This window comes from Hydra viridissima, unplaced genomic scaffold (assembly GCF_058129835.1).
Source record: "Hydra viridissima isolate aposymbiotic clone 2 unplaced genomic scaffold, HvirCarnegie_v1 scaffold_5, whole genome shotgun sequence".
In the NCBI taxonomy this organism is placed as follows: Eukaryota; Metazoa; Cnidaria; class Hydrozoa; order Anthoathecata; family Hydridae; genus Hydra; species Hydra viridissima.
Genome location: NW_028324304.1, coordinates 19755103 through 19779175, shown reverse-complemented (window position 1 = coordinate 19779175; position 24073 = coordinate 19755103). Strand labels below are relative to the sequence as shown.

The 24073-nt window shown below is 30.8% G+C and overlaps 1 protein-coding gene across 3 annotated transcripts; it reads right to left on the bottom strand.

Moving 5' to 3' along the window:
* Positions 1 to 4785: 4785 nt before the first annotated feature.
* Positions 4786 to 23195, bottom strand: LOC149889237 (protein mab-21-like). 3 transcript variants are annotated; one of them, XM_090088755.1, is made up of 9 exons: positions 23158 to 23195; positions 19816 to 19932; positions 9156 to 9229; positions 8046 to 8484; positions 6948 to 7143; positions 6276 to 6686; positions 6024 to 6149; positions 5568 to 5841; positions 4786 to 5306 (listed from the first exon to the last, which is right to left on the bottom strand). In XM_090088755.1, the coding sequence occupies exons 3-9, from the start codon at positions 9161 to 9163 to the stop codon at positions 4946 to 4948; spliced, it is 1815 nt and encodes a 604-aa protein (XP_089944881.1). In that variant the 5' UTR covers positions 9164 to 9229; positions 19816 to 19932; positions 23158 to 23195; the 3' UTR covers positions 4786 to 4945. The 3 variants fall into 3 exon arrangements, with proteins under 3 accessions (XP_089944881.1, XP_089944882.1, XP_089944883.1); XM_090088756.1 differs by lacking the exons at positions 9156 to 9229; positions 19816 to 19932; positions 23158 to 23195 and adding an exon at positions 8738 to 8819; XM_090088757.1 differs by lacking the exons at positions 8046 to 8484; positions 9156 to 9229; positions 19816 to 19932; positions 23158 to 23195 and adding an exon at positions 8532 to 8721.
* Between the last annotated feature and the right edge of the window lie 878 nt (positions 23196 to 24073).

Genomic DNA, 24073 nt, shown 5'->3' with positions numbered 1-24073 from the left:
AAACTTTTCGAAGAAGAAAATATGCTGAAAGTGTGCCAAGATTTAAAAAAATTGAATTGACTTAAAGAAAATCTTAGTATAATAAAAATGAGTATCTATTCTTCAAAACCAGAATTAATTGCTAAAAAGCTAAAACTTGAATGCATCAAAAAAAATTTTCTTTCCATTAATAAAATGGGTGATAAAACTGATGCTAAAAAGCAAAAAGCAAAAACTAACGCCAAAGAGCGAAAAATTGAAAGTGGTATAAAGAAAAATCTTTCCGTAATAAAAATGGAAAACAAAACGTTGAAAGAATTGCGAGAAATTGCTAAAGAGCAAAAAATAAAAGGGTATTCTAAAATGAGAAAGGGGGAACTTATAATAGCTTTGCAGCCTCCTAGAGTTGTCTCTGCTCCTGCTTCTTCTCGTAGACGAACGACTGAGGCAAGACCTTTGCCTGTTAATGCTACCGTGGTTAGGTTTGTTCGACCAGCTGTAAAAGTTTCTGTAAAACCGACAAAAGTTTCAATAAAGCCGACAAAAGTAAGGTTTGTTGTCAAACCTACTATTGCTCCGAAACCTGTCATTGCTCCTAAACCATTGTTCATTCCACCAAGACCTGCTGTTGTAAAACCTCCTATTGCTCCGAAACCAATTCATTTGCAAAATCCTAATATTCAAAGACCTGTCATTGCTTCAAATCACATCCTTGATGAGCAGGTTTTAGATTCATCGCCTGTCATGGCACCAAAACCAGTCATTCCACCAAGACCTTTATTTTCAAGTCTGACGGCAGTTGCAAAAAGTGTGACGTCCTATGTTGCAAATAAGTTTAATGATATTAAAGAATGGATAGATCCTTACGTTCCTGAAGTAGTTAAGAATAAGGTAAACGAATCAGTGGATCAAATCGATGAAAAGATACAGTCTATCAAATCACTTGTATTAAGAACAGTGTATAATCAGCCAGTGCAAAAACCTTATAAAATAGAATTCAAGTTGACTGAACATTCGGCAGAGAATGCTGTTAGACAATTTTCTTACACACCTTCTTCTCAATACCAAGACATTGCATCGTTTTTTAATTTGGTGAGAGAGTCTGCCATTCAAACCATGGAAGGAGAAAAAAACACAAAGGTAAGAATTGTTTTAATCTGTGAAATGAAATCCGTAAGTATCATGACTGGTGAAGAAGTGACTCGGGAAGCAACCTTTTCATCAAGATCAGAGATTATTCTAGAGGCTAAAGATGTAAGAGAGTTAATGAGCGAAATGGAAGAGAAAGTCTTAGAGAATAGTGTTAAATACAATGCGTTGGGATCTAATTGCACTATATCTAAGATTTTAAGAATGGATATCAACTTTACTGATTACGAACCTATTAGCGGTTCTTCCTACATGGAGCTGCCTAAAGAGCTGAAAGACAAAAAGGCTATCATCAACATGGAAAACGAGGACAATCAATGCTTTAAATGGTCAGTCACCAGAGCTTTGAATCTGAAAAATATGCATAACGGAAGAATTGATGAAGACTTGATTCTAAAATCAGAAGAGCTCGATTGGGATGGAATGGAGTTTCCTGTCAAGCTTAATAAAATCGATAAGTTTGAGAAAAATAATCCAGACATTAGCATCAACGTCTTTGGGTATGAAAATAAAAAACCTTACCCTTTGCGAATATCTGAATTTGTTGATCGAAAACACTGTGTTGATTTGTTGTTTATTTCAAACGAAGACACTGATCATTACTGTCTCATTAAAAGTTTGAGTCGATTATTGTCTACACAAACATCAAAAACAAAAAGAAAACAACATTATTGCCGAAATTGTCTGCAAGGCTATGACCAGGAAGAAAAGCTTCAACAGCATCAACCTTATTGTTATGATAACACATCAGTAAGAATTGAACTTCCTAAAGAAGGAACAACCGTTCAGTTTAAAAACTATAACAAGTCTATGAGGGTTCCGTACGTCGTATACGCAGACTTTGAAAGTTTCATCAAACCTATCGAGGACAACACTGAATATAATAATAAAGAGTCATACACCAAACAATATCAAAAGCACGTTCCAAGCTCCTTCTGCTATTATATCAAATGCTTTGACGACAAACTATACAAAGAAAAACCAGTCATGTACACAGCTGAAAGTGATGATGACGATGTAGCTCAAAAGTTCATAAATATGCTTGAAGCAGACCTTATAAAGATTTTCTACAAGATTGATTTAATAAAAAAGAAAATCATGACTGATGAAGATGAAAAGAATTTTGAGGAGGCTACTCAATGTCATATTTGCAATAAAGATCTTTACGGTGATAAAGTCTTAGACCATTGCCATTGGACTGGAAAGTCTCGTGGAGCTGCGCATAACAAATGCAACTTGAATTATAAAATTCCGAAATTCATACCCATCGTTTTTCATAACTTGTCTGGCTACGACGCTCATTTGTTCATCAAAAAATTAGGAGGGAAATTAAAATGTATACCCAACAACGATGAGAAATATATTAGCTTCACAAAAAGCATCAAAGTGAGAGAATTTACTGATAAGAAAGGTAAACTAAAGGAAGTATGGAAAGAGCTAAGGTTTATTGATAGCTTCAGATTCATGGCTGGTAGTTTAGACAGTTTGGCTAAAAATCTAAACAACGATCAGTGTAAAAACGTTGCTCAATATTACTCTGGAAAGCAGTTTGATTTATTAAGAAAAAAAGGTGTTTACCCTTACGAATGGATGAACTCGATTGAAAAGTTCTCCGAAACGAAATTACCTCCTATTGATGCATTCCATTCCAAACTGAATGATGAGGAAATAAGCTCCGAAGACTATGCACATGCTCAAAACGTTTGGAAGGTATTTGGATGTGAAACGTTTAAAGATTACCACGAGCTGTACAACGTGTCCGACGTCTTGATACTTGCCGATGTCTTTGAAAATTTCAGAGACGTGTGTCGTACCTATTACAGGCTTGACCCTCCTTGGTATTACACCTCTCCTGGTTTGGCTTGGGATGCAATGTTAAAACTAACTGGAATTCAGTTAGAGCTTCTGACCAATATTGATATGCTTCTCATGGTTCAAAGAGGGATACGTGGTGGAATTTGCATGATCTCCAAACGACATGGAACTGCCAATAACAAATACATGGGAGACTCGTACGATCCTTCAAAACCATCTACATTCATTCAGTACTTAGACGCTAATAACCTTTATGGGTGGGCCATGAGCAAACCTCTTCCTGTTAGAGGATTTAGATGGATGACTGAAGAGGAACTTTTAAATTGGAAATCCATGCCGTGCATTCTCGAAGTTGATTTAGATTATCCTGAAGAGCTTCACGATTTACACAACGACTACCCTTTGGCTCCTGAAAGATTAAAAATTAATAAAGTCGACAAGCTCGTTCCCAATTTAAACAACAAAGAAAAATATATCATTCACCATGAAAACCTAAAACTTTATGAACGAATGGGATTGATCATCATAAAAATTCATCGTGGTATCACCTTTGAAGAAGAACCTTTTATGAAACAATACATTGACCTCAACACCCAATTAAGAGCAAAAGCTAAAAACGAATTTGAAAAAGAATTTTTTAAGCTCATGAACAACTCCGTGTTTGGAAAAACCATGGAGAATATTCAAAAGCATGTTGATGTTAGGCTTATTACCACGAGAAAAGAAGTCTTAAAATTGTCAAGAAAACCTAATTATGAGCGAAATACCATTTTTGATGAAAACCTGATCGCGGTTCACATGAAGAGAACAAAACTCTTTTACGACAAGCCTGTTTACTTGGGAATGAGCGTCCTGGACATCAGCAAAACTCTCATGTTTGAACATCATTACGACTACATGAAGCCTAAATACGGAGATCGCGCGAAATTACTCATGACCGACACTGACTCGCTCATTTACGAAATCAAAACAGATGATTTTTATCAAGACATTGCTGACGATGTAGAAAGAAAGTTTGACACGAGCGACTTTCCTAAAGATCATCCTGCCATTCAAAACGCTGGATTCAAGGTTGGTTTAAATAAAAAAGTTATCGGAATGTTCAAGGATGAGACTGCTGGCAAGCAAATTAAAGAGTTTGTTGGGCTGAGACCGAAACTCTACTCCTATGAGGTCTTTAATGAAAAAGAAGAACACAAAAAATGCAAAGGGGTTAAAAAGAAAGTCGTTGAAAAACACATCACTCATCAAGACTATTACGACTGCTTAATGAACAAGAAAGAAAAACTCGCAACCATGAACGTTATACGATCACATCTTCACGATGTCTACACCGAAGAAATCAACAAAGTCGCACTCAGCGCTAACGACGACAAAAGACACATCTTACAAGACGGCATTCACACGCTAGCCATCGGACACTACAAACTAAAACCTTGTTTTACATTTATGGATTATGATAAAGTCTTTGCTCTGGAATAGCTTACGAAAAAAAAAAGAAACATTTTTATCCTAATCACTATCACACACACAATCTAATTACACTTTTATACAAAAATGGAAATATCAATGACTCACACAATCTAATTACACTTTTACATTTAATTACACAACGACATCTACTATTCCTTAAATATAGGAAAAGTATCAATGGCTCAGAATCCGCTTTTCATAGTAGTGACATTTATCAATGACGACATTTATCAATGACGACATTTATCAATGACGACATTTATCAATGACGACATTTATCAATGACGACATTTATCAGCAACAAAATGTAACTTTAAAAATGTGCAAAGCACTTCAACTGTGTCAAAAATAATCAAAAACTTTATTTAAAACTTAAATAAATGTGAAAAACTTTAAAAACGTAAGAAAACTTTAAAAAATGTATGAAAACTTAACGTTTAAAAAAAAAAAAAACGTAAAGTTTAAATGCAGCAAGATATAAAATATATATGGATATTTAAGATAATATGAAATGCAACTCGTTATCAATTTAGTAAACGTCTACAGCAACGCGGTTGTACTCGGACGGCCCACAGCACGATGGAGTAATGGTGTAGGAGCACGAGCAACATATACAACTTTGACTTTCATTTATGTTTTTTGGTTGATAATTTGATGTTAGATATCTATACCCTTTAGGACCACTATAACAACATTTTCGACTATAGCAACGGACAAATTCAAGATAGTTATCAGCAACATAACGTCGGGGGTTTGAAATCACAGCATTTACAATATCCAGCTTTAAACGATAATCTACATCTTGGAAATCAAATAGATCTATTCCTTCAATCCAAAAGTTTGGACAAGATTTCTTTTCCAATCGACTTTTAAGCTCCTTTAAAATCTCCCTAAATAAAAAGATGGTTAAACTTTTAAAAACCATTATCATTGCCATCATTAGCATCATTAACATCATTACCATCATTAACATCATTTACATTATAATCATCATTGTTAACATCATCATTATCATCATCATTAACATCATCATTAACATCATCATTAACATCGTCATTATCATCATCATTGGTGTCACCTTTGTCCTTATTTGTAAATTATCATTACTATTTACATCAGCATTATTTTACAAACATATAAATTTAACTTACAAAAAGAACACTTCTACAACATGATCACGATCTGAATTCTCCCAAAACGTTCTCGGTGTTTTTTCTAACATAGATAGAAAAATGCATTTCAGAACGTAGCTTTTTATTTCTGCGCCTTTTCGGTGGAAATGACGTTTGTTGACCGCTTTTACTGCTAGAAATGCGGTTCGAGCATCATCAGGAACTTTATCAGACAAAATAATTTCTGCTTGAGAAAAAGAAAAACGCCACTCCAAAAATTGAGTTTTTCCAAATGTGGTGTTTTCACTTTGGTCTAAGAAACATAAATGCTTAACTGTAAAATAGTTTAAAAACTGAAATATATTGGAGCGAAAACTATTTCATATAGATAGAATGCATCATTTCTATAAACCAAATGAATTACGAATTTTTATTAAAACGCCTAAAGCAAACTTACCACACATCGCCTACTACAAAAATACGAACATCACTTACTTGATTCTATTTTTACAAGCGCGTCAGTTGATTGCTTTGGCGTCAAGTGGCAACCATATTTTTTAATCTCTTTTATCACAGAAGGGTCTGGCCAATTTATTCTTCTGTTAGCGTTTTCAAAAAAATCTATGAACATTTAAAAACAAAGTTTTACTAAAGATGAAACCAAACAGACTCATATATTTTATCTTATTCTATTGGCTCCGTAAATGCCGTTTTTATGACAGTCCGTATTTAGGACATTAGACGTACCTTTAGCTACATCTGGCCAGTAAGGGCATTGTATAGCCAAAGTAAAGTCAGCCTCGAACAACTTTATGGGCTTGTTGTCGGAATAACATAGTGGTTTGTTTTTGACTTCAACTTCAACTTTTAAAGCTGGACCTTGAACTCCAGCCGTTATTTTAATATCTTCGTTGTTGAAGCCCAAACGTTTCTTAATATTGGTTCGAATATCTGATGAATTTTTTATAACTTCTTCTACAGACTTTGTTAGATAATGCGATGACAGGTAACTGCTTCCATTGTCAATATGTTTTTTAAGACACAATTTATCCCACTGCGTCAAGAAGTGATTATTAAGTTTTAACCATACAAATCCATCAGAGGTACCTTTATCTTCAATTAGAAAAAGTGGCGACTCTTTATGCTGATTAGGGTAAGCTAAAGAAATTGTGTTATATGTACATGCCTTTTTTTTTTAACCGAATCCAAAATAAAACCTTCTGTAATTTTATAAGTAACAATAGAAACTTCAATTGCTTTATTATTTAGTTATTTACTAAGAAACTAAAGAAAAATTTAGAAATGTTATAAGCTAAAATACGTTTTTGTAGAAAAAAAATATCTTTATGTTTTAAAAAAAAGTTTTTAAAATCTTACAGACTTTATTTTAAAAGCATAAATTTTTTTGATAAAACTAACCAGCAACCGCACCATCAGGAAGTAGCATTATATCAAAGTCAGTTCCTAGAACAGATTTTGAAGGTAACATTTTTCCAAATCTTTCTCTCAAACTACCAGATATGAGAAAACTGAAGTAGAATTCGGGCATCTTCATACATAATTCATCCATAAAAGCAACCAAGAAAGGATGTTGAAAGACAACTTGTGTAACTTCCTTTAATGTTTAAAAATAAAAATTTAACTTTAAAATTGTATTTTCAAATTCTTTGTTAAACTATGAAATGTAATTTGTAATAAAAGTTGAATAAAATCAAAAGCCAAGTTGTTTTTTGAGTTGAAATTCAAACTTTTTTTTAGTTAAGTAACTTAATTATAAGCATCGTAAGTTATTAATGCAATATTCCATGAGCAGCCTAACATAGTACAATATTCCATGAGCAGCCTAACATAGTACAATATTCCATGAGCAGCCTAACATAGTACAATATTCCATGAGCAGCCTAACATAGTACAATATTCCATGAGCAGCCTAACATAGTACAATATTCCATGAGCAGCCTAACATAGAACAATATTCTATGAGCGGCCTAACATGGTGCAAACACGTCTCAACAAAGTTTGACCACTTAAAAGTGTGCTTATCATAAGCTTTAGCAGTGGAGTGACGAAGTGAAAAGGATGAGTTACCGTCAAACATGAAAATTAAAGTTTTAACTTCAAAAGTCTCTTTGTAAAAAAGCACCATGAATATTTAAGTAGTGGAAGGATGCTTATTGAGATCATTGTCAAAAAAATGCTCTGATGAATTCTTCTGAAAAATAACCTAAACAATAATGCAAACATTTATGTTTCCACTTTGCTTTCCGTCTCAATTTACAAGACATATTGTTGATGACATATTTTCAACCATATTCTCGTAGGTCATACCAGTCGTCAAATAACATAGGAAAATACTGCAATCTATGGAGGCTCATGGTGACTGTTTACCTTTAAAAAACGTGAGCTTTCTACATCGTAAATTGATTGCTCATCTACTAATGATGCTGTATCTTAAATACAGCATTGATTGTAGCCAGGTATCAAGATCTAACAAATCGTTTTCGTAAAAAATCTTACCTCCTTCGACAATGTGAGATCCTCTTCATATCTTCTGATTGTTGTGGCTAATTTTAGATTAGATCTGAAATCACAACACAAACAACAGCATTTTACCCATGCCAAAAATTCTTGCCTCCCCCTGTACTTGGACTTTACTTGATAAATAAGGCCAATAACTATCATAATAGCCAAGGCAAATGGTATGATACTCCAACTCTCATATTGTAAGAAAATTAAAACAACCGCAATTACAATAATCAACGGTATTAGCCAGGCAAGAATAAAACATGTAGGATAACTCTCATTTACAGGCGTAGGAATCATAGGCGCAATAACTGGTTTAATTTGTATTTGGTCCTTTAAGTTTGCATTTCTTTGAGGTATTAATTGACAGGTAGGTTCTGTAAATTCATTAGCAAATGCCTTATTTACAATTGAGAGGCTGGTTTCTTCTATTCTAAAATAGAAATTTGAAGAACAGATGAAAAAACCGATTGGAATTACCTTTTAACAGCATTTAGTTTTTTAACAGCACTTATAAAACGTTTGTTTCAAGCACTTAATGCCACGAGTCAGTGGTTCAACAAATGGCTGACACTGCGCGCTGCATCGCATTCATCCTTTTGTCTTTGGCCGTTATATAATAAAGTTGCAACTTATTTGATGATTTAATAAAAGAATTTAGATGATAAATTTATTTTAAGTCTTACTTAGCAGTCTCAAGGACCACGAGGAACCACAGGTTTAATGCGTCTTTGATCTTTTAATTATGGCATATTTTACACCTTCGTTAAAAAACTTGATTGAGAAGCTGAACTGTCTTTTTCTAAAATAAACTTTGGTAAAAAGGGGGGAAAAAATTTACATTTTTAAGACGTGTAAAGCTTTTTTTGTTAGGGGAGTCAATTTAAATTCATAATTTAGTGGCTCAATAAAAGTGGCTGATACCACAAGCGACACAAGCGACACAGCAACCTACACAAGCGACACTGCATTCCTCGTTTTTCTTGTATCATTTTTATAAACTGTTCAAACATCTCGTTTTGCAATTTATTTGATGATTTATTTAAAGAATTAAGCAGTTAAATTTGCATAAAAATATCTATCATAAATAAAAAATGCTTTTACTTTGTCATATTTGGAATAAAGCTTTCTTTTTACCAAAATATCCAACAATAATGAACACAAAAGTAGCGCACTTTCTAAAACAGAAAAATATTATTACAACAAAAATATATAGCAACAAAAAAATATAACAACTCAATTTAAGACAGTAAAAGTATAAAAATAAAATTTTTCCAAGAGAGTGAAGTTTGTAGTTAGTAAATTCTCGTTGCTTAAAAAATCTATTTTGAAATTGGAAGAAATTATCAGGAATATTGTTTCTATAGGTTTCATGATTTAATTTGGTGCTTAGCTTTTTAATTGGTTGATCTAAATAATATTATCTTAGATGGTAAATGAACATCGAAAGAGGCACGCTTTCTTAACATTATATAGACATGCTTTCTTAATATTACTTAGGGCAGTGTTGTTGAGCTAAAATGCATATATTTTAAAACGCGAAATTAATGGATTAATGGAGTTTCAAGAAATTGAACTAAATTCCTAAATTGGTCATTAACCATTGAAGAAAGCATACCACTTTTAACACACTTTAATATGAATAACTGCGATCATAATCATAATTCTAATTCATGTCACGTGGTAAGTAAGAATTTTTTGAGTAGGGTTTACCGTTGCGATAAGAGTTGCGATAAGAGTTTGGTAAGAGTTGATAAGAGTGCGATAAGAGTTGCGATAAGAGTTGCGATTGAGTTTGGACATTAGTTTCTTTGATTAGGTTATCAGAAAGATAGCTGGGGAAAAAATGGATTTTTGTGGAAATCACCAAACTTTAATTCAGCTGCCAACTGAAACACACAGACAAATCTCAAACAGTATCGCAAGAATAATATTTATTGGAATGAAATGGGTTGGGATTGTGACTACTACACATATCGGAATGCTTGCTTGCTGAGAAGTCAAATAGCCCAATTTTCTTGATTTAGTTTTAAGGCTAATCTGCATAAGTGACAGTAAATTTATACATTACTCAGTGGTCAAAAGACAAGTAACACATTAAATTGTTGATACAGTCATTCCTAACGTTTCTTTATAGACCTTCATTTCTAAAAACAAACTAGTAAGTTAGTGATTTCACCTCTGTAGCATGGAAGGATTTCATCTTAGCAATACTAAAACCTATCACCTATCTTGTTTTTAGGAAAGTGTAGTAGATGCACTCGCTTCAAATTTTTTTAAATTCTGTGACTTCAGCCATTATTTGCGATTCAATATCAGTCAATATCAGTATATATCGTGTTAATAAACATTACAAAGACACAGGTCATTTCAAAAAGTAATTGACAACGAAATTACAAACGAAAGAATTGCTCAAAAAATTAGGAAATTAAACATTAGGAATGTTTCTTGGATAAGGAATTCAAAAATAATGTTTTTAGCTAGAAATGGGTGGAAAATTTTAAAAAAGAATAAAATCCTTATTTTTAGCAATAAAACCTTAGGCACCTTAGGCACCTTAGGTCTATAAAGTCTGAAGTTTTTTATAAAGTTACAGGTTTTAATTAAGTTTTACTCTGGTACTTTACTCGCATGATTGAAAAAATTAAATCTGCAATAAATGCTAAATTGTAACATTAACTTCACCATTATGAAGTTTTACTGGGTGAGTAAAGCTAGGTGTCTCATTTAAAACAAGATAAAATTCAATTTCATCTTCAACTTCTTTTACTTTAAAATAAATTTGTTACTTTAAAGCTGCCGGTGTTTGTGAAATTAACATCTGATTTGCAACTCTTAAAAATGACTTTCTTAAAGTTCATTGTTTTAGCAATTTAGTTGAAGCAACATTTAAAACAGTTAAGCATGTTTGTCTTTTATATAATGTTGTCACAAACTCTCCTAACTTTAAAATTTATCTTAACAACTTTTTGCATCTTCTTCGTTTTCGCTCAAGGCATAAAGTTGAAAAAAAAAAAAATGCCTGATAACGTTTTGCTTCGCTACACAAACAACAGCACTTTACCCGGGCCAAAAATTCTTGCCTCCCCCTTTACTTGGACTTTACTTGATAAATAAGGCCAATAATTATCATAATAGCCAAGGCAAATGGTATGATACTCCAATTGTCATATAGTAAGAAACACGATTTATATCTCTAGAGATATAAATTGTGTTTCAATCTAAAATCTGAGACTAAAATATTCATCAGTTTAATGCCTTTAGCTTCATCAGCACAAAGTTCAAACATAGAATTGTTGCAGAAGTATGAAACTCATCCTTTATTTGACAGCAGGTGTACAGAGATTTACAATTTTTCTACACTGCTGCACAACCATCCGTAAAAAATTAAATTTTGAAACCAGACCACCTTAATTTCTATGTGCAAGTTAATATTTAAGGTAAGGATCAGAGACTTTGTATTTGGGTTAGCAAACCTTAAACAATTCTTATTGTCATTTTTTATTAGTTAGAATTGATTAATTTCAAAATAAATACATGAAATAGTTAATATCAAAATATTTACATGAAAGTTAAACATCTCTAAAATAAGTAAAAAAATTCTTTTTTTAAATTGTCGTATGAGCTGTGTTTGGTTCATTTTACATCAAATAAACCAATTACGAAACGCAAATTCTATAGCAGAGATTTATCTGAAATGCTAAAATAAGAGCTAAAATATTTGTAATTTACTAGTCAATAAAAGAATATAAAATTTTTGTAATGAAACTGCATTTGGCCTACATAACAGTTAGAGAAAATAGGTCTTTCCTAACCCAGAAAAATGAAAATGGCAATAGAAAACACAAATTTACGTAATACATATCCTAAAAGTATTATATTTTATATTAAAAGTCAACTAGTTATCAATCAAAAATTAAGTAGAAGAAAAGTGCCGAAATTGGAATAAGCTCCTTAATTGGAACACTTTATTTCGAAATTACAACATCTTATATTTTTATGGATTTCTTTTATTTTAAAGAAACTAATTTTCTTTATTTTTCCACACTTTAAGTGTTTTATCTTAAAAATTGCCCGTTTGTCAACAAAATTACTTCTTTTTTTAACATTTTTTTGTGCAATCTAACTTTGTCATTACATATAAACAAGTACAGAAGCTAAATAATAAAAGATAAACAACCTTTTTTAACATAAATTATTAGGATTTATTGTCTATGTTATGTAAAGAGCGAATATTGGAAGTTGTTGCTTGCATGTGAGTATTGTGCTGCACCACCATGGTCATATGTTGCCCAAAATGGAACGTGGAAAGTTTTGGTAATTAAAAATTCGTTATTTCAAAACGTGTTACTTGATGTCCGAAATATTAAAGAATTATCAGTCAAAATTTTATCGATCATTTGACGTGATTAAAATAGAAAATGTTTTTTTTACAAATTTTTTAAAAAGAAGATTTAAAAATAGACTTAAAATGAAGATAAGTTAGATTTAACATGAAGTTTAAAAAGCTAAGTTTTAAGGACAAAGCTAATAGTCTAATTTTTTTTATCTAGTTAATCATTTTTGATTAACTAAATAAGTTTAGTTAATCTATTTTATCATCTTAATAGTAAATGTATTTTTACCTTATTTTAGACGCAATGACCACGTAAATATGGAAAATGGAAAGTTGAAAACTTAAAAAAGGTTGTTGAAGCAATAAAAAAAAGAGAAATGAGCTTAAATAAAGCTTCATCAGAAGTTACGTCTGTCCTCTGTATCTTCTGAATTCTTCTGTAAAACTTCCTTCAAGATATATAAATGTGTTGCAGCTTTTCTAAATAACACTGACTAATGTTGAACAAAGGATAATTCTTCTAGCAAAACCATGTTTTTATAGCGTAGCTTGGACCATCAAGCCTTGACCATTTTCAAAACTACCAGATCACATAGCTATCAAACTCGTTGTATAAACCGAAAGTTTTAATTTTTAGCGGTCGGGTAGTTTTGGAGTGCCCAGTAGGCATTGGACATCCTTAGACGTCCGGTGTACGTCTAAGGACATTCTACTGGACGTCTAAGGACGTCCAGTGCCTACTGGGTGGTCCTGGACTGGATCGAATTGTGGAACCACCTCTAAGAAATTTTTCAAAAGTTGCTTTTGGATTCGTACTACATATTTTAGATTCATACTTTGGTTTCTCCTACATTTTGAGATTGAGATCCATTTTTAACTGCAGAAATTAGATTTTTTTATTACATTTTTTTGATTAAAGAATAATGATTTTTTATTACATTTTTTTTATATTAAAGAACAATGTGATTCATCAACAGCGTAGTAAAAATCACCAAACGATTTAAAATCAATATAAACAAGTTCAAATTATGCCCACATTTTTACTATTAACAAGCTTGGCTGGTAATTCGTAACATGCGTGAATCACAATGTGTTTAGACGGTGTTCGATATTTAACAAACTTGTATATTTTGCAAAAGCATGCTATGTGTGAAATAAATTTTTAATGCAATAAATGAATTGAAATAAATTTTTTACGCAAATTTTACTCACAACAACAACATGTTTTAAAGAATTTCTAAACAAATCAAAAATAACTTATGTTGGGAAACTAAAAATAGAAAAAATTATAAATAATTAAAACAAAAAAGAAACGTTGGTCTCTCAATGACTTTGAGACATCGACAGATTTAATAATATTTGTACTCTTAACACCATAAAAATGAAACCTGTTTTTTTAATAAATAAAAGTGATATTATTTAAAATCAACTTAAAAATATTTGAAATAACTCTCACAGTACAATGGATTATATTTCGCTGTACTATTGATTGTATTTCTTCAGCTACAAGAGTGTTATCATAAAAGCAACTTAAGGATAAAAAAATTCAGAGGGTAATAGTCTAAAGTTGAATTACATAAATGATGATTCTCACATTCCTGCCACGTTTATCCTTTGAAGATTTTTTAAATTTTTGAATTATCCTCTCTACAGTCTCTCCAAAGGTTTTGGTTTTAAATTTTTTGAGAAATTCTTCCTCTCGTAATTCAGTAATAACAAAATTTAAAATGATTCAAAACTGAATCTTTATTGGAAACTAGGTCAGGTTTAAAACTCGATAACTATTAAAATTCTGAGCTGAAACTTCTTGCATTTGCTTCTTACAAAAAATAAAATAACTCGTCAAAGTTATAGACAAATCTCAAAGTATATTTCAATTGGCTGTGTGGTTTAATGTTGAATTACCTAATTGTGATTTACATTTGCTAATTAGAATGTAATAGAATGAACTCATTTACTCAAAAATGTAATCGATCTGTAGATATCGTAAATATATACAATATCTTTATGCACAAAAACTATTTATATATATATGTATGTATGTATGTATGTATGTATGTATGTATGTATGTATGTATGTATGTATGTATGTATGTATGTATGTATGTATGTATGTATGTATGTATGTATGTATGTATGTATGTATGTATGTATGTATGTATGTATGTATGTATGTATGTATGTATGTATGTATGTATGTATGTATGTATGTATGTATATTATATATATATAAAGCTATTTATTTATATATGCAATAAAATATCATTCATATTATATATAACACATATTAATTAAATTTATCTTGTTTTTACTCTAAAAATTATTTTTATTTAAGGTTTCAAAATATTTAAAGTTTAACACTAGTTATGCTTATTACTCTGAAACTTTATCTTTAACAAACAAATATAAATATTATAAATATTCCACACAAATTAACAGACATCTCCTCGTTTTCCAACAGAATGTTTTGAAGTTAGATTAAGTTATCTAATTTTTTTAAAGTTTTGTTTATTGGGTATTACTTTTCTTCTCATGCAATTTCATTTAATCCTACTACATATAGGTTGAGACGGTTTTTAACTGGTTAACTTTAGAGACAAATAAAGTGCTCTCACTTAAATACTCTCAATACTCTCGGGTGCGTCGTGCGTGGGTTGGGCGGATTTCACAGATTTCATAGAGTTCACAGATTACAAATTGACTCTCAATCATCCTTTTCATAAATATGTCAGAAGATTCGTAATACTCGTAGATGATTTCATATAAAAATAGATAAAGATTAGGTAAGCGCTCTATTGCAAGTTAACGATGGCCAGATGGTGGAAGATTCTTAATTTGCTTACTAAAGTATCTATACTTTGTAACAAATTCAATCTTGCATTTAGAGGTAAATCAGGCAAATTTAGCACCAGGTAGTGGAGGAATGATACATACGCTTCATTTGCAGTTACGCAGACTATAATATCTTTTCAACGTTGAATAGTGTTATCTCAAATTTTTTCAACATATACGAAATAAAGCTAGGCAAAAATCTAGTCTGACGTTTCAATAGGTCGTAAAAATCTTTATGGGTCGTAAAATAAAGTCCCGTTCTAGACGAGTATACCTTTCAGCCTGATCATACCCTGTAAGATTATTACTGTTATTTCTGTCCATGTATTTCAATCCCACTTTCTCAAAGAAGAGAATGTCTTCCTTCTGTATCCCCAGCTGTGCAAAGAAGTGATAGGACTCCTTTAAAACAAAGTTTGCCAAATTTAAGAGAGTGCAAATTCGAGTAGGAGAATGGGAAAGCTTCTTGTCACAAAATTGGTTTAGAGGAATATCATAAGCCAAAAGTTTCTGAAGAACGCTCATTCTCTCCTCCTGCTCCAGATTACTGTCTGCAAGCGCAGAGATAAAATACTAGGATCTAAGATACCAAATGGGTCTGAAAAGACTGAAATTGAGGACTTTGGAATTCAATCTATACTTGAACACAAGGAATCAATCATTAAATGAGACGAAACTTTAATTCTTTTCAATTCATTTCCAGTAGCTTGAGATGCTAATTGACTTTTCATTAAAAAAATGCAATTAAAAAAAAACAATAAACTCTGTTGCATCCTAAAGCATTTGTAAGTCAGAAGCATTTAGTCTTTTATTGAACTTTCTGATCATCTGTATGGCCAATAAGTATAGACAGTCTGAAGTGAAAAATGATTAATGGTGAGAGAAACCTAAAGTTATAATCAAAGATAGAAGGCCACCAGCTGACAGATATATTTATAGTTTCTTCTCTAAAAAATGTTTCTCTCATGAGCTGTCTCACATAACTCCTTTGACTCAAATGTATAGAAGGGTTCCAGTGGTAAATTCAGGCCGTTTTTATTGAAACTTTTCAAAGTTGGTAAGTTTATTTCTTTTCAATATTATTTAGCATTATGACGTCTTTTGCTAGATGCTTTCATTTCTCCTTCTATCACAGCTTTTACATGATCAAAATAAGGCATGAAATTGAGGAATGAAAATGTGGTGCCTGATAAAAATTTTTCTGGAACACTAAAATTCTGTTTTGAAATTATTTGAAGGTTAAGTGTAAAACTTGGATTTCGTACTTGATAAATGAGTTGCAACAAAATAAAAAGGTTTAGTTAAGACCTATTGCTTATGCTTCTGAGTTGTATTTTATGCTGTAATGTCTTTTATGTGTTAAAAAATTACTTTAGTTAATATAGCTCTCATTAGGATTGACCCAATTATGATAGTGGTAATATGTGAATTTCGATAAAAAAAAAGAAGAAACGTTATTGAGGATGATTTAATCATGATCCGCGTACTGTAAAGCAATTTAATATATCATTAGTGTATCAGCATAGTAACCCCAGCATCGCATGGAATAAAGAACACAACAATAAGTTTCTCCCTCTCGAAAAGAAAATTATTATTTTGGAAGAAATTATTTATATAATACGAGATAAAGTTGGCTTTTTCTAGTTATTTCTTGTTTGAAATACTACCATTTTTTTTTTTTTTTGTCTTCCAGTTAAAAAAAATACCGACTCTTTTCTCGAAAAAAAAAATCAACTGCAAAACTAGATTTCTAATAAAAAGGTTTCTTTCTGAAATTAGATTTCCTTTTGAATGCATCTCAGGCACTTAACTATGAATAAATTGCTATTATGAAAGAAAGGCTACAAAATTTTTCATCCCCTACACATCTAACATATCTCAAATGCTTTAACTAAATGACTAATTTGAAGAAAAGATAACAGTACTTGATTAGAAGAGATTTCATTAAACTTGCGTTTTGATATTGGACATTGCTTGCTTAACTACACCAAAGATTTATAAAACCGTTTAGGGTTACTTTTGTTAGAAAAGATGGGAATTCATACTGGTAACAGAACTGGCTATTTGCTTACTAGTGCTTATTATTTTTTACATTGACCAATGAGAACCTTAAGACCTTAAGAACTTTGTCTACTTTAATCTTCAAATATCCTTAGGTCTATCTAACTTATGATTTACAGCTACTATTATTAATGAGGTCGGTAATAGTTTGCTTATTGGTTGCTGGTGAATTAATGTGTCGTGAACCAATACCTCTTTTCTCAATGTATGCAACCTTAGAGGATTCTGGAGAGATTTTGTTTTCTGGATAAAGTTGATATTTAAAAAAGAGCTGTTGTTTTTAAACAAAGGAAATATTAGGTGTTTTTTCTAACCGAAAAACGCAATTAGTTGTGTAATAAATGATCAAATAGATTGTAAACAAGGAAATTATATTGATCATCAAGTTTGTTCTTTAAATAAAACAAGGAATAGTCCATTTTTCTATTAAAGATATTTCTGATGCGTTATATTTTCATTCAAAAACTCAATCAGTATATTATGAGCTTGTAGAAAAGCTAGTCTTGACTATTTTGCGTCAGTCATAAAGTATGGCAAGCAAAGTAAATAAAGCCGGAGATGTTGAATATTTAATGATGGTAGCGAACTTGAGAAATTTCAGAAGTACTGGTTTGTTTAAATTAATGTGGTGTAAATAAAACCTGGATTGCAGTACTTTGGTGGTAAATATTTTTGACTTTGTATCTTGAATCCCTAGATTTTAATATTTTATTTCATTTGGGAAGTTAAAATGTTTTTAGCACTCTAAATGAGTAAGAGAAAGTTATTGAAAAAATATCTGTTACTTTGATCATTAATTTTTTTATAATTCAAAAAAAAGCAAAAACACTTTTAGTACTAATTCTAGTTACTCTTTTCGGAGGTCAACGGTTTGTTATCTTTTTTTTTTTTCAGTATGTAAAGTAAAAGTAGATTTTCAAAGACATTGAAAGACATGCATTGAAAGACATGAATTGAAAGACATGCATTGAAAGACATCCATTGAATGACATGATAGAAGAATTGAATTAACGTTTTAATATTTTTATGCAAAAATCTATATAACTTACTTCCTTCTAAATGAAATTGTGTGTATTTTAAAATGCATTAGAAGTTTAGATAAGTGAATGATATTTGAAGAAAGGCTACGGCTTTAACTTATAATTGAAAAATAGCATTCTTATAAAACTATATTTATAATTTTGAGAAAAAACTAACCACGGATACTGAATATGGTTTTCAAAAAACTTTTCAACAACTAGGGAGATGCGCAAAGGATTCGTTGAATTGTGATATATCATATGTATTGCTACGATATATACAATTAGGTGCACTAGAAAAAAAAATTGAGAAATATCGACAAGGATCACGTGATACAGACCTAATAACTATGGAAAAAGCTGTTCAACATTTTAAAACTAATACTTCTAGAAAGTTGCACGACAAGCAAAAACGTTTTATAATGTTTCCTTCTGCAAACCATCACTGAGACAATTTGAACTTGATGTTAAGTTTGATATGTCGATGGGTGAAAATTGGGAAGGTCTAAAACTAAATGATAACAAAACTTATACTCACCATATAAAAGTTATGATACAAGGAGAGACGAAAGCAACTAGTAGTCTATACTAAAGACATTAAGAGTATTGGAAAATATTGAAAAGGAGGTAAATAAGTTTACTAACATTTTTACCAAAACTTTTAACTGAACAAGCCTGAATTTGTACCCTGAACCCTTCTATGCAATCTTACCTTTTTATAAATTATCCTCAAGAAAAATGTACTTAGAGAGGAGACTATAAATATCTCTTTCACCTGATGGCCTTCTTTCACCTGATGGCCTTCTTTCACCTGATGGCCTTCTTTCACCTGATGGCCTTTTTTTTTAGGATCAAAACTTTCTCACTTTAGTTTTCTTTAATTTTTATTTAAAAAAAAAAAACAATTTAATCGAGCTGAAACTTTTATCAGAGATTTGTCTAAGATAGTAAGTAGGACTAACGTTGGCCAAATTTTGCTTAATATATAATGAGAAAATTTGGTTTGGTTAAGAAAGCTTTGCTTGGTAAAAAGTATTTACATTTAAAAACAAAATATAAATATTTTTATGACCTAGCAACTACGCTAATTGAGCACAGTATAGCATTGTTGATTAACTATATTAACAAAATTTTGCAAAAGTAAAAATACTCAAAGTGAAAATTATATTGCAATGCCCTATGAGGTATTTAATAGCGCATTTTTTTTGTGATTTTCATGTTTAATGTTTGAAATTTTGTAACTTTGTATTTTGCCATGACTTTTTTTTTAACGTTTTGGTGGTTGTTCTTTTAGTACCTATTTGGAACCTTGGAAACTTAATCTGTTGGCCAACATTTTCCAAGTATATTTGTTACAACATTTTTTTGTACAAATTTAAGATAATTACATTACAAGCGTAAATTTGCATGCAGCTTTAAACAAATAGTTTTAAATGATGGTTTGTTAACAAAACGATGGTTTGTTAACCAAAACGATGGTTTGTTAACCAAAAAAAAGTATCAAAAATCTACTTACCCAGATTTGCTTTACCCACACTCAACTTTTACCACACTTCAACTTTCACAACTTTTGTCACACTTCAACTCAAATGTTTTAGAAATTGAAAGTTTTTTGTAACAAACTGTTGAAATACTAAATTTAATAAAATAAACATTGAACCCTAGTTTTGAAAAACAATGCTTAATAAACAGACAATTTAAAAATTTTATCCAATAGCAACTCAAGCTTAAATGCAATAAAAGAATTTATTCTTGCAGCTTCATTCTGCTAAAATATTTTTTTAGTATTTCAAAATCGTTTAAAAGTTGTCTCTTATTTTCTAACAAAAAATACGAAGGCTGCAAGAAGAAAACTGTGATGCCACATTTTTTCACATTTAGACTTTTGCTTTCAAACATTTAGTTTAAATGTACCTGAATCATTATCATTATATAGAAACCAGCACTAAAGTATTTGTTTATTTAGATTTAAAAAAAAAGTGGTAAAACTTATACTTGAGAAAGCTATGAGCTGTAAATAAGAGTTGTCTAGCAGTCTTTCCTCTTAAGCAAATTAACATCATTTTATCAACAATATGATTTGTGGTTCAAAACAAATGGCTGTTGAATGTAGACATGCAAATGTTACAAAAAATAATAATAATAAAAAATAGGAAGTTTAGTTGATAATGTTTAGCAAATTGAAGAACATTTGCTCAACATGTCACAAGTTTTAAGTGACAAGATGCAGGTGTGTCCATGGACAATACCAGTCATAGACATTCCGGTAGCGCAGCTTAAAGAACTCGACAAGAAATGGAGCTTCACTTAAGCCTTATTAAGAATAAGATTAGTTGAGAATAAAGTTAATTAAGAATATGGTTATTTAAGAGTAAAGTATAATAAATAGAGTAAGGAACTTTATGTATGCAACTAAAATTCAAGTTAACATTAGTCATTCAACTCTGCTGTTTAATTTTGATAAGAACTTAAAAATATTACTATTGTTGGCTACTTTCTATGTAGACATGGATATGCAGAGTTTAGGAGAATCACTCCATTTTTATGCTGAAATTGAATGAAAAGAGAAGACAAGATAGCAAGTATGCTATTGCAACTATTTTGATCAAGCCGAATTAGAAGATTTCTCAGAAGATGTATTGCACAGGATAATGCAATAACGGACAATAATTTTGAAATACATAATGCTGCGTAAGATTCGCTTCTAACCAATCAAATAGAATTCCCAAAAAGAAACCGTAGCTAAATGGAATGTAGACACGACATGGAATATGACCGTTGCAAGAAATGTGACCGCAACATTCAGATACACCAGAAGACGGAATATAAGAAAGCAGTGTCCACAAAAGCTGTCAATAGATTCCAGTATGGGAACGTCCCAGTGGGCATGCGTCGTCCGCACGACGTCCCACGGACGTGCTAAGGACGTCTGGACGTCTAACGGACGTCTTATGGACGTCGCGCGGACGACGCATGCCCACTGGGGTGTTATACAGTTGAACACAGTACATAGTTAAATTATGCAATCTAAGCCCGTAAAAATCAAAACTCTTGAAGCTTAAAAACTTTCTTAAAACTTTCAGATTTTAAACATAATGCTCATTTTTTTTGGCTTTTTAACAGTAAACGAGATAAATATTTTAAACTGAAGCCCAATCTTTTAAAAATAGAAGTAAACAAAATTAATTTTTTGTCCTATTTCAAATCAATAAAATTTTTATCTTGTTTTGTATAATTAATACCTAAGTTTTTATTAGTATACTAATCAACTAGTTATTCCAAAATTGGAACCATATGTAAGCTTATTTAGAATATTATTTACACCAAAGCACTGAAGAAGTTGGAAAATAAAAATGAGCAATATTCTAAACGGAGACGTAGTGGAACTCTCGAACCAAAATAACGGGGAGCATTTGAATACAAAAATTGCACGCTTGTTTCTAGAGAGAAATCAAAGGTTATTTTGTTTAAATAAATGGCGGAGAAAATATGTTTTTTTAAATAATCAGAAAAGCAATTTATACCGCCTCTTTTTTTTCTAATTATTTGTAAAAAATAATTAGAAAAAAAAGAGGCGGTATAAATTGCTTTTCAAGTTTTTTTATACAACGATACTCAAGTTGAGTATGCTTGTATAGAACTTACATAAAGTTCTATACAAGCATACTCAACTTAAATATTAACAAAATCAAATCCGTTTTACGTTTGTCGTTGTCTTGTAGAATAAAGTTTTAAGATTTTTGATAATATTTATTTTTAGATTAATTTTAGATTAATTCTTTATCATAATTATAGCATGTAGAATACAACAATTATTGTTCTTCCTGTTATGAAATTTAAGAAAATTACTTTTACGTTACTTTTGAAACCAGGGCCCAATTCTTTAAAGCTGAAAAATGCGGAATTAACGCAAAAAAAAAACAGGATTTTTCTTACGAAAAAATTTTTTTCTTAAACTGCAACCATATAAACAAAATTACGCAGAATTTTTGAGTAAATTACGCAAAATTTCTCACGCAAAAAAATCTGTTGCTAATTCTAAATTTTGCTTAGTTACGCAAAATTTTGACCAAAGAATGATTGAGCAAAGTATAGTACAAAAGTTCGTGAATTTTTCTTCAAACTACATAGATATCTAATTTTGTAAACAAAAACATCTGCCCTCAAAAAACCTTGAGTTGATAATTTTTTAAAAATTTCAGTGAATATTAAGTGCATCAATAACATTTTTGACATTTTCTCTAAAAATAAGCATTGGGTGAGAAGCATTGTTTAGCTTTAGTTAAAATATTTAAAAATCCATCAAAAACTTGAAGTAGAAACTTTTATCAAAATGGAAAGTTTACACTAGAGCACTAGAACTCACGATTGATTGCAATATAAGACATGAAAAGCCTAATTGTAGGTGTCCGTCACCCTACAAAACAAGGGGTTGAAAACCGTAGCATTTATAAAAATGAATGAAGAAGCTTTTATTATAAAACACTTCAGCATTTAACCTTTTGTTTTGTAGAGTGACGGACCCCCATTCAAACACTGTGCTTATGTCAATTTTATCTATGTGGAAGCTTATATAAAAAGAGAAAATGAGCTAAAGAAAAGTATTATGATATTTCCAACATTAGTGTAGAAAAGGTTAACCCCTCAATAAAAATGCTAATGAATAAACTTGTCATCGACCGAAATTTTTTTGTCAGCTTCATAAATGAAGTTTAGTTTTAATCTATAAAAATTGAACATAAAAATATCACTGAGTACACGAGTTTTTCCACCTCTAAATTTAAGAAATGCTGATCCTTTTTTTCGCACACAAGGTAAACAAGTAATATAAAATATATATATAACATAAAAATAAAACCTTTATTTTCGTATGCAAATCTCCGAAACAATGAAATGAAATTTGTTTACAAAACACAGGTAAGAAAAACTTTTCTCAAGGTGTATTGTTTACATTGTGTGTCAAAAAAAAGCTCAAATTTCTCTTTTGAAAAATCGGCAAGAACGCATTTTTTATAGGGTTGCATTTTTGAAAACTTCGTAATTAACTAAAATTTTAAATTACGCGAAAATTTTCCGTAATTACGGATTTTTTTGCGTCTTGCGTAACAAGCTTTATAGGATAGGGCACAGCTTTCTTTAAAATTTAGTTTTCTTTCTGAGTTCTTTTAAGTTATGCAACGTTACTTTAAATATGACTTTTTAATTTTTAATTTTTTAATGATTTTACGCCGCTTAATTGCAGGATTACCCTAAAGTTAACCATATCTTTTTAAGAAAAAAAGCTAAAGAACATATTGGACAAAAATGTTTTCCAATTTTAGCCAAATTATGTCGAAATATTTTTAGCTGCAAAGAGAAGTTATTAGTTAAATATTTAATTACATCATTTAGATTGCATCATGGTTTATTACAAATGTTCCTCGCTCATTAGCATTTGATGTTGCTCAGGCAAACGAATAAAGTTGCTCCTGAAAATTTGAGTGCATTAAAAAAACTGTTAGCAAAGAATGGCAATTAGGATTTATGCGCTATCATTAAGAAACTTCTTTGTGATCACCTCAAGCAACAGTTTGTTAAGGGCCACAAGTTTTAATAGAAAAAACATGGAAGAACTATTTAATAACTTGTTTGATATTTTTAAGCAACAAAAAATCTCCAGCCTCATTAAATCTGCAACGTCGATTAAACCAGAATTTGCCTACTTGCAATTTTTTGATTCACAATTGCCTTACGTCATTGACAGAGAAAATACAGCTTAATGTCGAAAAACAGTT